At 36.8% G+C, this 16,496-nt stretch overlaps 1 protein-coding gene across 1 annotated transcript in view; it reads right to left on the reverse strand.

Annotated features, from left to right (window-relative positions):
* EVI5 (ecotropic viral integration site 5) overlaps nt 1-16,496 on the reverse strand; it is a 64,950-nt gene that overhangs the window by 26,121 nt on the left and 22,333 nt on the right. Inside the window, exon 2 of the mRNA XM_008580322.1 lies at nt 2,576-2,805. Coding sequence (XP_008578544.1) covers nt 2,576-2,724 — 149 coding nt within the window. The 5' untranslated portion in view covers nt 2,725-2,805. The remainder of the gene's footprint in view (nt 1-2,575; nt 2,806-16,496) is intronic.

The raw sequence follows: 16,496 nt of genomic DNA on the forward strand, positions 1-16,496 counted from the left end.
TGTTTATCTTTTTTTTTTTATAAAAAGATGACCGGTAAGGGGATCTCAACCCTTGGCTTGGTGTTGTCACCACCACGCTCAGCTAGTGAGCCAACCAACCATCCCTATATAGGATCAGACCCCGCAGCAGGAGCGCCGCTCCCAGTGCTGCACTCTCCCGAGCGCACCATGGGGTCGGCCCCAATGTCCAATATTTTTATAAAAGGGATATATAGCATGCTAATGAGAGAAAACCAAACTATCATCTCGCGACCACGGGTTCGGATCCTATATAGGGATGGCCGGTTGGCTCACTAGCTGAGCGTGGTGGTGACAACACCAAGCCAAGGGTTGAGATCCCCTTACCGGTCATCTTTTTATAAAAAAAAAAGATAAACAAATAGATCAACAGAACAGAATACAGCCCACAAATAGATTCACACATACATGGACAACTGATGTTTGACAGAAGTGCAAAAAAAATTAAGTGGAGAAAGGGTAGTCATTTCAACAAATGGTAGGAACATTAGATGTGCATATTCAGAAAATGACCTTTGTGGGCCGGCCCGGTGGCGTACTGGAGAGTGCACCGCTTGGGAGCGCGGTGGCGCTCCCACCGAGGGTTCGGATCCCATGTGGAGACTGGTTCCCGCTCACTGGCTGAGCGAGGTGCGGCCGCAACGCCAAGGGTTGCGATCCCGTTACCGGTCAGTAAAAAAGACAAAAAAGGAAAAAAAAAAAAAAAAAAAGAGAAAAGAAAATGACCTTTGATCTACAACTTGCGCCATATACAAAATTAACTCAAAATGGGTCACAGAGCTAAATGTAAAACTTAAAACTATAAAACTTCTAGAAGAAAACATAGGAGAGAATCTGTGTAATCTTGAGTCACCAAAGCCATAATCCATAAAAGAATCTGAAATTGGAACTTCAAAATTTTAAATTTCTGCTCTTCAAAAGACACTTTTAAGAGAATGACAAGCCACTGACTAGGAAACAATATTTGTAAATTGTGTATCTGATAAAAAAACTTGTATCCCAAATATGTAAAGAACTCTCAAAACATAATAATAAGAAAGCAAACAACCTAACTTTTTAAAATCAAAGATGATATATAGATGGCAAGTAAAAACATAAGATGATGCTCAATGCCACTAAGGAAATGCAAATAAAACCACAAAATACCAATACCTATTAGAATGGCTAAAATTAAAAAGACTCATCATACTAAGTATTGGTGAGGATATAGAAGAACTGGAAATTTTATGCACAGCTGGTGGGAATGTGAAAAAGTACAGGCCCTTTGGAAAACAGTTTGCCAGTTAAACATACCCCTACCATATTATCCAGCCATTCCATTCCTAGGAATTTTGCAAAAGCTTATACACAAACGTTTACAGTATTTTATAGCAAAAGGTAAGTGGATAAACTGTGATATAGCTATTGTACATAATACTTCTTATTACTAAGTAATAAAAAGGAATAAACTATAAATATGTGACATAACATGACAACTATCAAAATAATGTTGCTGAGTGAAATAATCCATACAAAAAAGGTACATACTGTATGATTCCATTTCTATAAAATTCTACAAAATGCAAGCAAATCTACAGTGGCTGCCTGGGGATGGGAGAGGGACAATAGAGATGTTCATTTTCTTGGTTTTGGTGACAATTACACAGGTGTACACATATGTTGAAACTTATCAGACTGCACCTTTTAAGTATGCATAGTTTATTATATCAATTATACACCAAAAAAACTATTTAAAATGATCTTTGCTATTACCCTTAAAGCCAGTGGTATTACATACTTTAAGCACAAAAGGGTGCTGTTCCCTATATTCTTTTGTAGATGATGCCTTTAAAGAGTTTCTAACAATAACACAGTGAAGAGATACAAAGGGTCCAGAGTACACATTCCTAGCAGAGTAAACAACTATTCTATTTCATACCCATAATGAAAAAAAGATATTTTGTCTTCCACGGATAAATTCATGAAAATATTTCCCACTCTAAGTCACAAATCAGATATCCATATTGAATTAAATTATTTTAAACTTTAACTAAAGGGGACTATTTAGAGAGTTTAAAATAAAAACAATAGTTTTATTTGCCTTAAAAACTTGATAAAAATCAGAAGAATCTATGGAATTGGCTACATTTTAAAAAAAAATCTCTAAAGCCATCTGAGCCAGAAGGAAATTTTACTGTTTTAAGACCAACACCCCCCCAAAAAGACTATATGGAATTGGCTACATTTTAAAAAAAAATCTCTAAAGCCATCTGAGCCAGAAGGAAATTTTACTGTTTTAAGACCAACCCCCCCCCCAAAAAAGACTTAAATACTTCTGTTAAGTAATTTTGATAAACAAGGAGCTAAAAACTAATACTCATCTATATAGAAAATCTAATGGAATCTTAAAAAAGATTCTCACCTCAAAAAAAAAAAGTTCTTAATATGAGTACATTTTAAAATTTTGCCTATGGTACATATATACTCTGTGTGTGTGTGTGTGTGTGTGTATATATGTGTGCGTGTGTCTGGGTTTGCACAATAAATGAAGCAAGAAAAGCCAAGCAACCTCACTCACCTATTTTGTTCCTCCAGTTTAGCCAGGAGTTCTAAGTCGTCTGGACTCAACTGTGATGGGGAAGATGGTGACAGGGCTGGTGTTGATAGTGTGGTAGATGAGGATGTAGTGTGTAATGAAGCAGATGGACTTGCCACCTGACTGGCCATCTGACTGACTGTATGTGATACTGTGTTCTTCACCCATGAGAGAGTAGAACTCAGCTTTTCTGCAACCTTGTCTGTCGCCACCTAAGGATAAAAATTAAAATTGCATATATTTTAGTTACACTGCATTCATTACCATGAACCTGATAATCCTGGTAAGTTTTACTTAATAATCACCATCAGAATATTCTCTTCGAGGTGATAAAGGTAAAACCTATTTTAGCAACCATTATCCTAACATCCAGCTTTTGAAAACTGTTTATTTCAGTTCTGCAGTATGAACAAACCAGAATAGTGTTTTTCAAGCCAAAAGCTGAAATCCATGAGAGTGATAAAATCTAATAGGTAACATCAGCATGTTTTAAAAGAAAAAGAGCAGAAAATATCAAAGTGAAAATGTGTTATCTTATGAAATTTTTGTTTCAGTTACATATATATTAAAAATATGTACTACATGTATGTATGTGTATGGGTATATCGAATCAGGATGTAAAATGTATTGTTTATTGGGGTTTCAGTCAAAAACATTTGAAAGCCAAGGAATTAAAACATGTCCATTAGGTGATCAGGATAGGGAAATCCTGTAACATGACAAACAATTCAACAAAAACTGGGTGTGGTTAGTATAAGACATTATGAGACCCTTGGTCACTCTGTCTTCAAACCACTAAAGTGTTTTTATAGGAGAGAAACTAGCTCCTCAGAGAAACAAAATTATGATAAATGGTTAACAGAATGAGAGAGGTTCAGGGTAGAATAGTTGGAGCTATTCAGAAATAGAATAGGATGCCTAGGAAGAGTATACATTCCCTACCAACAGCTATGTTAAAGCAGCAATCGTTAAGAGCCAAATGTCAACAGTTGGTTAAGGATGAATTTCTTTCTGTTTTAGGTGCACAAACAAGAGAGGTAAAGTTTTTAAGACTCCTCTCCTCTCTAACATTCAACGAATTATACATTTGTCCATATATTCATCACACACCATGCCAACCTCCTAAACACAGATATGTATACAACAAATTCAGCTAAAAGAGAAAATCTAGATAAATAATATGCAAACAGGCATTACTTCTTCAGTAATAAACAATATGAACAGTAATCATATATGAATATCTATTAAAACTAGACATTCTTAATGATGAGTTTACAAAATAAGGTATAATAGGTTTTCTAAGGGATTGTACTTTTGAAAAATGATCATTAAAAGAGCCTCTTGATTGTGAAATACTTAGACATACAAAGCCTACGGTCTATGAAGTGCTTTTATGTACTTTGAGATCTAAAGTTTTATGCAGTAGGTAAATAGCTAAAGCACTATAAACTATTTTCTGAATCAACACATTCTCAGCTAACCTTGGTTTATATACATAGCAATTAATACACACACACACACACACACACACACAAAATAAAACACCAACACATACACACAAATAAAAATCCCACCCAGACTTCTAGTAGATACCACTCTCATCATGGGTCCTTCTCACCTCAATACTAGACAATATTATATGGCACTCTCTTTGTTCCCACTTCCTCCACCTCAACCTAGCAGGAAAATTCAATACAGAGAAAGGATAAAATGGAAAAGGGATTCTAAGGACATTAGATAAGCCACTCGACATGAGGGAATGTCTGAGACAACAAAGATTAAATTATAAGTGCTGAACAGTGGCAAGAGTTTTATTAAGCTGAGGATACTCTCATTTTCTTTTCATTTTCAATGATTTTCCCCTTTTACAACTTACTTCCCTTGGGAATGGTATTATAGAAGGGACCAGGGGGCTCTTACTGTTGAGGGAAGAACTCCCAAGTTAAGACAAGCAGGATGAAACATGGCACCCAAGGGCAAGAAGCATGGAAAAGCTCATTTATGTTTACCTCCAGGTAAAAGAAGCCCTTCATGCCAACTCATACGTCAGCACAGCTCATCAGGGCAAAAGGCCAGATAAGAATCAAAGAATACTTTAGCCAAAACTTTCTTTATGCCAGGAAACAGAAGAAACCATGGTAGGCAACAAAGTAACCTACTGTGTGATTTATTATCCTAGTGATCTGATCTTTAAAGAAAAAACTACAAATTCAATTGTGAAAATGGCACTAGTTTGCATCCCAAAAGCACATATTTTAAAACAGAAAACCTAATGTGTAAAATTTATAGAAAATGGTACTCTTTCCCAATATCAACAATTAATTTCAAATATACTTACAACTTTTAAGAATTAAGGCTTTACATTTCCATTATATAATAGTCCCCTACTCAACTGAATTGCTGCAAGGGCAAAAGATATCATTATTTGCTTTAATTTATTAAAACAAGTAAATTTATCATATCCCTTCTGCACACTGTAGCAACAGGCTTCCATTTAAAGAGTGTGGAGTAACCAAGAGCACAATTCTGACTCCTTTCAACTCTGCTAAAATGGGGTTCAGCTTATAACTACAAAGACTCAAAACCCATCTTCAAGTTTTAAATTCTTAAAAATAGCTGGAATATTTAACTGCACAGTTGCAATTTAATAAGGTTTAATATTCATGGTTCTAGAAATCCCACAGGACTGAATTATTTTTTCACATATCATCAAGTCCTATTTTTCCTTTAACTCTACTTTTCCAAACTTCCACCTTACCACCTCTCAACCTCTTTCCCTCATCCTATGGTAAGTTGAGATCATAAAGACATAATAAATCTCACAATGTAACTATGTCACAAAGTTCCTATCTACCTCATAGAGGTGTTATACATTTATTTTGAGACGTGAACATACATTGAAAATGCTAAAATCTTCATCATAAAGGCTTAGTAATCACACACAAAAGGCCACACATTGTATGATTCCATTTATAGAAAATGTCCAGAATAGGCAAATCCAGAGATAAAGTAGATTAGTAGTTTCCAGGGGCTGCAGAGTCGAATGGGAAATGGCTGCAATGAGTACAGGGTTTCTTTTTGGGGTGATGAAAATGCTCTGGACTGACTAGCAGTAATGGTTGCACAACCTTGTAAATACAGTAAATGCCACTAAATTGTACATTTTAAAGCGGTGAATTTTATAGTACATTAATTATATCTCGTTTTTTTTAAAAGCTTAGAAAAAACTTTAGATACTACTACAATATTTGAATAGTCTCTCTGATATGGGATGAATGTTTGTCTCCTCCAAAGCTGATGGGGAAGACTGATCCCCAATTTGGTGGTGTTGAAAGGTGAGGCCTTTAGGAAGTCACTGGATTGTGAGGGCCTTCCCTCATGAATGAACTAATCCATTAATGGGTTGTCATTGGTGTGGACTGGTGGCTTTATAAGGAGAACACATGAAAGTGCTCTAGCCATTTTTGCCATGTGATTGTCTATGTTGCCATGGGACTCTGTAGCGATGTCCCACCAAGAAGGTCCTCACTAGATGTGCCCCCTAAACTTTGGACTTCCTGGCCTCCAAAACTAAGAAATAAATTTCATTTCTTTATAAATTACCCAGTTTCAGGTATTCTGAGTGACAAAAAATGAACTAATACACTCTCCCATAAGAACAGTCATAGTTATTACATCACTTTATATTTTATTAGAACTTATAATGATGCTCTTAACTTCTCCCCAAAACAGACTACTTCTAAAGATTCTAATTTTAGATCCAAAATCATGGGAAAGAAAAGACCATAGCTACGGTTAATTATTTCCTGAATCACACTATGAAACTGAGTACCATTTCTTGGGCACAAAATTCCCCTATGAGGAAGCGGAATTTCATAGCTAAAGAGGAACTATGAGTATGTGCCTGTGTTATGACTGTGTGTCAAAAGCCCAATAGAACTTTAAGTGTCAAAAGTCAAATTTCTAAAAAAAATGTGTAGGGTCACAATACACAATTCATAATGTCTATATTTCAGGTCAAAGAGATACCATTCTTTACTTTTCATCAATCTTCTTGATGACTTAAAAACAAAGTTATGTGCACAGTAGTGTTAAAACAAATTTAGCCTAAGGATGCCTCTGTACTTAAGTCCTTACATAATAAACTACAACCTAACTTAGTACATAAACTAACAAAGCCCGATTTAGTAACACACTTTTGTAACAAATAGCTGAATCTCAGCCAATCATAGCAGCCAAGCTTCAATTAAGCCCATGTTCAGATAAGGCAAACGCTGAAGCTGTCTCTGCACCTCACTTACATTTTCCATGTATAAATGCTATCTGACCATGTTGCAGACCAGAGTTCCCCAAACCTGTTCTGGTTCTGAGGGCTGTCCAATTCACAAATTGATCTTTGCTCAGTTAACCCCTGTTAAATTTAATTTGTCTAAGGTTTTTCTTTTTAACAGTAGGCACTCAATAAATAGTCTCCTAATTTTGCTTATTAAACAGTACATTTCAATGAATGTACCTCCTATTCCAACTTCCCTTTGCAGCTATATACACTAATAGTAATTTTAAAATACTGTACTCAATCATCAAAAAAGGTTAACACATAAACTTGGCTGATGGCTATTAAAACAGTCCCTCCTGATAACTTTCTATTGGATGTAGCAAAGTGTAAATGGGCAAAATAAACATATGTCATTACCAGACACAAGTAAAGAAAAAAAAGCTATAAAATAATTTTTACAACACATCTGTAGCAGACTGTATTTTCCAAAGTAGACCTATAGAGCTTCTGGATAGCTAAACATGTGGAGGTTCCTCGAGAATGGTGCACCCCCTCCCCCATACCTCACTCTATGCATCTCTTAATCTGTATCCTTTGTAATATCCTTTACGACAAACCAGTACATTGCTGGACCCAAAGTAGACAACATTTATGAATAGAGATCAACTATATGGGACCCCCCCAGGATCTGTCTATGAAGTAGGGGAATTCTTTTTTTCTCAAACTATCCATTTAAACTCATGAAGGAGCATCAATGGAAGAGTGTGGGAGTGCAACAGGAGACTGGTGAGATCACTGTGGAGCACAAAAACCCAGGATGATAGCATAGAAAGGAGAGGCATACAGCCTCAGCTGCCACATCTCTGAGACCAGGATCAGCACAGGAGGAATTTTCCCTTGGAACAAAAAGGCAGGAGAAAAGAGGAAAGAGGAAGAAGCAAGCAACCAGGAGAAGCCTCTGCCTGCAGAAAAGAAAAAGAAACCCCATGCAGGGTCATCCATTCAAGCTGAAGAGCCTCAGTAAATTCCAGTGCACCTATCAGGGTCACTGTACAACAGTTGGGGTGCCAGCAAGTCTGCCCGGGGTCACTCATCTCAGCCAATGAATGACAGAGAACGCTGGTACTTCTCCCAAGAACTCAAGATCTCACCTACATCCCTGACAACCCAATAGTCACTAACTTCAGCAAGGAATCATTGACTGCCCCAGTGCCTATGCCATGGAGGCATTCACAGACAACTCCAACATTCGGTATGGCCAAAGTAACCACACAGAGACTATACTACTGCATCTATCCGGAACTAAAACTAAAACACTCTACGCAACAGTCAATATAAAACAAATGTACAGGAGAGAGTCTCTCTCCTAAAAGCCACTGTACCAGATAACTAGACATCAACATAGAGATATTAGAAACATGAAAACACAAGAAAATGACACCACCAAAGGAATACAATAATTCTCAAGTACCAGACCCAAAACAGCAGGAAACCTTTAAAATGACTGAAAAGGAATTCTGAGCAACAATCTTAAGGAAACTCAATGGGATACAAGAAGACTTAGATGACACAACGAAATGGGAGAGACAATTCAGGATATGAACAAAAAAACTTACAAAGACATAGATACCTTAAAGAAGAATATAGTAAAACTCCTAGAACTGAATGATTCATGCAGTGAAATATGAAAACACAACTGAGAGCTTAAGCAGCAAGCTAAAGCAAGCAGAAGAAAGAATTTTAGATCTCAAAGATACTCTTTTTGAAATAACCCAGGCAGACAAAGAAAGAGAAAGAAAGAGAGAGAGAGAGAGAGAGAGAGAGAAAGAAAGAAAGAAAGAAAGAAAGAAAGAAAGAAAGAAAGAAAGAAAGAATTTTTTAAAAAGAAGAAAATCTACAAGAGCTATCAGACAACTTTAGGTGCACAAACATCCAAATCTGGGGTGCTCTGGAAGGGGAGGAGAAAGGAAAAGGCAATGCAAACCTACTCAATAAAATAATAACATAAAACTTACCAAGTATTGGGAGAGATACAGACTTCAAGTCCAAAAGACCTAAAGATCCACAAAGAGATTTAATCCAAAACAGTTCTCTCTGAGACACATTGTAGTCAAACTGGCAAAAGTAAAAGACAAAGAGAGAATACTAAATACAGCAAGAGAAAAGCACTAGCACCTATAAGGGAGTCCACACCAGACTAACAGCACATTTCTCAGCAGAAACCTTAGAGGTCAGAAAAGAATGGGATAATATATTCAAAGTACTAAAAGGGAAAAACTGCCAGACAAGATTATACCCAGCAAGGCTATCTTATAGAAACAAAGGAGAAATAGTATATTTCTCAGACAAACAAAAACTGCAGGAGTTCATCACCACACTATCAGCCAACAAGAAATCCTCAAGGAAGTCCTGCATCTGGAATCCAAAAAACAAGCACCTCCATGAAAACATAAGAACAAAACCCACTGGAAGAGCATATTTACAAATAAGAGATAGAGACTGTATCTCACCACCTCAAAAAGCCAATGAACACCAAAAACAAACAATAAAAGGGGAAGGAAGAAGCAAAAGATATTTAAAACAACCACGCAAAATGAATAAAATGCCAGGAGTAAGACAACACCTTTCTATATAACAACCCTAAATGTAAATATATTGTATTCCCCACTCAAAACACATAGAGTGGCTGAATTGATTTAAAAACTAGACTCAACTATATGCCACCTACAAGAAACACAACTCACCTGTAAAGACTCACAAGGACTAATAGTGAAGGGATGGAAAAAGATACACCACACAAATGGAAACCAAAAATGAGGAGTAGCTATTCTTATATTGGACAAAATAGCCTTTAAACAAAAACTATAAAGAGAGATGAAGAAGGTCATTACATAATGATAAAGGGTTCCATCCAACCTATCCAACAAGAGGATATAATAATCATAAATATACATGCACCCAACACTGAAGCACCCCGGATATATAAAGCAAAAACTATTAGACCTAAAGACAGAGATAGACCCAAATACAATAATAGTTTGGGACCTCATCACCCCTCTCATAACATGGGAAACATCTAGGCAAAAAGTCAACAAAGAAACACAGGATTTAAACTACACTTTAGACCAATTGGACTTGGCAGGCATCTACAGAACATTTCATCTAGCAACTACAGAATATACATTCTTCTCATCAGCACATGGAATGTTCTCCAGGATAGACCACATGTTAGGTCACAAATCAAGTTTCAACAAAATTTAAAAAGTTGAAATTATTTCAAGTATCTTTTAGACAACAATGGACTAAAACTAGAAATCAATAATAGGCAAAACTCTGGAAACTATATAAATAAATGGAAACTAAACAACATGCTCCTCAACAACTACAGGCCAAAGAACAAATTAAAGAGGAAATCAAAACGTTTCTTGAAACTAATGAAAATAAAGACACATCATACCAAAACATATGAGATACTGCAAAAGCAGAAATAAGAGGGAAGTTTATTGCAATAAATGCTTACATGAAAAGAATAGAAAGACACTAAACAACAAACATTATGCCCTTAAGAACTAGAAAAAAAAAAGAACAACCCAATACCAAAATTAGTAGACAGAAAGAAATAATTAAGATCAGAGCAGAACTAAATGAAAGAGACTAAAAACACGATACAAAAGATCAATGAAACAAAAAGTTGATTTTTGAAAAGATAAACAAAATAGACAAACCATTAGTTAGACTAAAAAAGAAGAGAGAAGTCCCAAATAACAAAAATCAGAAATGAAAAAGGAGACATTACAACCAATACCACAGAAATACACAGAATCATTAGAGGCTGAGGGTTCGGATCCCATGTGGAGACAGGTTCCCGCGTGCGGTGCGGGCACAACACCAAGGGTTGCAATCCCGTTGCTGGTCCCCGGTACGGGCACAACACGGAGGGTTGCGATCCCGTTACCGGTCAGTAAAAAAGGACAAAAAGGGGAAAAAAAAAAAAAAAGAAGTCCTTAAAGGATTCTATATGCCAACAAATTTGAACACCTGGAAGAAATGGATCAATTTCTGGACACATACAAGCTATCAAGATTGAACCAAAAAGAAACAGAAAATCTGAACAACCAATAACAAGCAACGAGACCGAAACAGCAATCAGCAGTCTCTCAACAAAGAAAAGCCCAGGACCAGATGACTTCACTGCTGAATTCTACCAAACCTATAAAGAAGAATACCAATTCTTTTCAAACTCTTCCAAAAAACTGAAAGAGGCCATTCTCCCAAACTCATTCTATAAGGCCAGCATCACCCTGATACCAAAAACAGACAAAGATACAACAAAAAAAGAAAACCAAATGCCAATATCCTTGATGAACATACATGCAAAAATCCTCAATGAGCAAACAGAATACCACAGCACATCAAAAAGATTATACAACCTGGGCCGAGCCCGTAGCGCACTCGGGAGAGTGCGGCACTGGGAGTGCAGCAGCGCTCCCGCCGCGGGTTCGGATCCTATATAGGGATGACCGGTGCGCTCACAGCGCTCACTGGCCGAGCGCGGCGCAGTCGGTCTCAAAAAGGACAAAAAAAAAAAAGATTATACAACCTGATTAAGTGAGATTCATCCCACAGATGCAAGGATGGTTCAACATATGCAAATCAATAAATGTGATACACCACATCCACAATTCAAGGACAAAACCATATGATTACCTCAATAGACACAGAAAAAGCATTTGACAAAATTCAACTTTCCTTTACAATAAAACTCACAGCAAATTAGGTATAGAAGGAAAGTACCTCAACACAATAAAAGCCATATATCACAAATCCACTGCCAATATCATCTTGGAGAAAAGCTAAAAGCTTTTCCTTTAAGAACAAGAACAAGATAAGGAAGCCCACTCTCACCACTCCTATTTAACATAGTATTAGAAGTACTAGCCAGAGCAATCAGACAAGGGAAAGAACTAAAGGGCATCCACATCAGAAAAGATGATATCAAATTGTCCCTGTTTGCAAATGACATGATCCTATGTACAGAAAAACCTAAAAACTCTACTAAAAAACTTTTAGGGCTGATAAATTGATTCAGTAAAGTTGCAGGATACTAAAATCAATATACAAAAATCAGTAGCATGGGCCGAGCCCGTGGTGCTGCAGGTTCAGATCCTATATAGGGATGACCGGTGTGCTCACAGCGCTCACTGGCTGAGCGCAGTGCGGCCGGTCTCAAAAAGGACCAAAAAAAAAAAAAAAATCAGTAGCATATTTACACTGCAACAACAAACTAGCAGAAAAAAAAAAATCAAGGAAGCAAGCCCATTTACAACAGCTACCAAAAAAAAAAAAAAACTACTAGGAATCAATTTAACCAAGGAGGTGAAAGATCTCTACAATGAGAACTAACTACAAATCACTGCGGAAAGAAATTAAAGAGGACACAAGAAGATGGAAATACATCCCATGTTCGCGAATTGGAAGAATTAACATGAAAATGTCCATACTTCCCAAAGAGATCTACAGATTCAATGTGGCCCACATCAAAATACCAATGACATTCTTCACAGAAATAGAAAAAACAATCCTAATATTCATATGGAACAATAAAAGACTCTGAATAGCCAAAGCAATCCTCAGCAAAATAAATAAATAAATATATAAAGCCAAAGGCATTACACTACCTAGCTTCAAATTATACTACAAAGCTACAATAACTAAAACAGCATGGTACTGGCATAAAAACAGACACACAAACCAATGTAACAGAATAGAGAACTCAGAAATCAATCCACATACTTACAGCCAACTGATCTTCAACAAAGGCACAAAGAACATGTACTAGGGAAAGGACAGACCCTTCAATAAACGGTGCTGAGAAAACTGGATATCTATGTGTAGAAAAATGAAACTAGACCCACACCTCTGGCCATATGCCAAAATCAACTCAAAATGGATTAAAGACTTAAATATAACACCTGAAACCATAAAATTCCTAGAAGAAAACATAGGAGAAACACTGCAGGATGTAGAACTGGACAAAGGCTTTATGAATAAGACCTTAAAAGCACAGGCAACAAAAGAAAAAAAAATGGGATTATATGAAATTAAAAAGCTTCTGCGCAGCAAAGGAAACAATCAACAGAGTGAAAAGATAACCTACAGAATGGGAGAAAATATTTGCAAATTATACATCTGACAGGGGATTAATATCAAGAATATAAAAAAAACTCAAACAACTTAACAGTAAAAAAACAAATAACCTCATTAAAAAATGGGCAAAGGAGCTGAATAGACATTTCTCAAAGGAAGATATACAAATGGACAACAGATACATGAAAAAATGTTCAACATCATTAATCATAAGTGAAATGCAAATCAAAACCACACTGAGATATCATCTCACTTCAGTTAGACTGGGTATTATTAAAAAGACAGAAAATAACAAATGCTGGTGAGAATGTGGAGAAAGGGGAAGCCTCATATATTGTTGGTGGGATTGTAAATTAGTGTGGCCATTATGGAAAACAGTACAGAGGTTTCTCAACAACTATGGATAGAAGTACCATATGACCCAGCAATCCCACTTCTGGGTATATGCCCAAAGAAATGGAAATCATCATGTGGAAGGGACACTTGTACTCCCATGTTTATCACAGCTCTATTTACAATGGCCAAGATATGGAACCAACCTAAATGTCCATCGATTGACAACTGGATAAGGACAATATGGTATATATACACACAATGGAACACTACTTAGCCAAAAAAAAAAAAAAAATGAAATTTTGCCATTCACAGCAACATAGATGAGCTTGGAGAAAATTGTGTCAAGTGAAATAATCCAGGCACAGAAAGAGAAATACCACATGTCCTCACTCATAAGTGGGAGGGAAGGAGGAAGGAAGGAAGGGAAGAAAGAATGAAAGAGGGAGAATGAAAAAGAAAAAGAGAGAGAGAAAGAAAAAGAGAGATGGAACGAGAGAAGAGGACAAAGAGAAAGAAAGAAGAGGACAAAGAGAAAGAGAGGGAGGACAAAAGAGGCAGAAAGAGAGAGAGACGAAGGAAGGAAGGAAGGAAGGAAGGAAGGAAGGAAGGAAGGAAGGACAATCACAATAATACGCTGGACTTTCAAAAGAGAACAGAACTGTAGTTACTAGGTGTGGGGAAGGGGGAAGGGAGAGGAGAGGGGTTAGCAAGAAATTGTCTAACAGACACAAAGATTGCTTACATTTTGTAATGATGTACATGCTAATTATCCTGGTTTGATCATCACATATTGAACACAGGTATTGACAGTCAACTCTGTACCCCATAGATATGTATAATCAATTATGTTTCGATTTAAAAAAATAAATGTTTAAAAAAAAAACAAAAACAAAAGGGCCAGCCCGTGGCTCACTCGGTAGAGTGTGGTGCTGATAACACCAAGGCCAGGGGTTCAGATCCTATATAGGGATGGCCGGTTAGCTCACTTCGGAGAGCAGGGTGCTGACAACACCAAGTCAAGTGTTAAGATCCCTTTACCAGTCATCTTTTAAAAAAAAAAAACAAAGATGACCAATATTACTTTCCTAGGGCTGCCATAACAAAGTAGCACAAACTGGACGGCTTAAAACAATCAAAATTTATTATCTCACAGTTCTGGAGACTAGAAGTCCAAAATCAAGGTTTCAGCAGGGTTATCCTCCATCTAAAATCTGTAGGGAGAATCTTTCCTTGCCTCTTCCTAGCTTTTAGCAGTTTACCAGCAATGATTGGTGTTTCTTGGCTTGTAGATGCAGCACTTCAATCTCTGCTTCCATTGTCTCATGGCACTGACATTCTCCCCTTGGGTGTCTGTGACTTCCATAATTATATTTGCAACAACCCTATTTCCAAATAAGGTCACATTCTGAGGTTCTGGGGTATTAAGATAGCAGGGCTTCAACATATCTTTTTGGTTTGGGGGCGGTTTTTTTTTTTCTTTTTGGCAGCCGGCCATTAAGGGGATCCAAACCTTTTACCTTGGTATTACCTGCACCACGCTCTCCCGAGTCAACATATCTTTTTGGAGGACAAAATTCAACCCCCAACATGGCCATATTTCCTAACCCACATTTTCCCTTTAACTAATGTAGTCCATATAATCCTTCCCATGAACCTGAACAGAGCTATTTGACTGCATCAAACAATAGTGTACACCAAAAGTGATTACTGAGGTTCACGCTTGGAACACAGCTGTTAAGAACCCAAACTAGCCCACACAGAGACCACATGGATAGGACAAGTGTAGGTATTCTGGCCAACAGCCCAGTGGAGGTCCCAGCATCAACTACCAGACATGAATGTGAATGTATCTCCAAACAATTCTAGGCCCTAGCGGAAGAGTCAAATCCAGCCTCTGAGTCTTCCTTCCCAGCTGAGACCACAGACTTTGTGAAGCAGAGAAAAGCCCTCCTCGTAGTGCTCTGTCCAAATTCCTGACCCATACAATTCATGTACATATCAAAATGATTATTGGAAGCCACCATGTTTTATGGTGGCTTATTATACACAGTAACTGGAACAATATCATATTATCTCACAAAACAAGATTAAGATATTTAACAATGCTTAAAATAAAACAAGGAAATTAAAAGCATCAGGTATCAATAAAGACATCACACTGAAATTGTTACTGTTTTTGTTTTTGAGGGAATGGAGGATACAAATAATTGAGACAACATCTTTTTACATGCCTGTAGTGTGCTATAAGTACAATGACAGTACAGTAAGAAAGATAAATAAATATTAGAATCAGAAAATTACATTAATGCTCTGGAGGCCTGAGAATAACATTTAATTAAGCTAGGAAAACTTACTGATCTGTAGCTCAGAGTTAAATGCATATAAAACCTGAATACAAAGTCAAACCACATCATTACTTTTTCACTGTTATTAACATGGCATTTTGATTAGCATGCTAAAGCAATAAAAAGTAAAATCTTCAAGTAAGCCTTTTGTTGAATAAGTAGACTATTTTCTTGAAACCAAAATTTTCCTTTTTAAGTAACACAGGAAATAATTAAATTGAAGACCTTACTGCAAATATTTATATTTTCACTAAGGCAAGTTACTCAAATAAAGTACAAACATTTCAGTAAGGATACAGAAAAGAGCTTAGTTCAATGCCATAGCAGCCTCTAATTAAATTAACATTTTAGAACATTATATCACAGCCATAAAAAACAACTAAGTACTGATATTCTACAACATGGATTAATCGAGAAAATATTATGCTAAGTGAAAGAAGCTAGTCACAAAAGACCACAAATAATTCCATTTACATGAAATTCCAGAACAGGCACATCTATACACAGAAAGTAGATTAGTGGTTGCTTAGGGCTGGGGATGATAGAGAGATGGGGGACAATAGCTAAACGGTACAGGGTATCTTTTAAGGGGATGAAATGTTCTAAAATTGACTATGATAATGGTTGCACATACCTACAAACATACTAAAAACCACTGAATTTTATACTTTAAATGGTGAATTGCCTGGGGTGCATGAATTATATATGAAGAAATCTGCTTTAAAAACTTTACAACAGCGGGCCGGCCCGGTGGCGCACTGCGCTAGTGCGCCGCTTGGGAAGCGCGGCAGCGCTCCCG

This window comes from Galeopterus variegatus, unplaced genomic scaffold (assembly GCF_000696425.1).
Source record: "Galeopterus variegatus unplaced genomic scaffold, G_variegatus-3.0.2 Scaffold2065, whole genome shotgun sequence".
NCBI classification, from domain to species: Eukaryota; Metazoa; Chordata; class Mammalia; order Dermoptera; family Cynocephalidae; genus Galeopterus; species Galeopterus variegatus.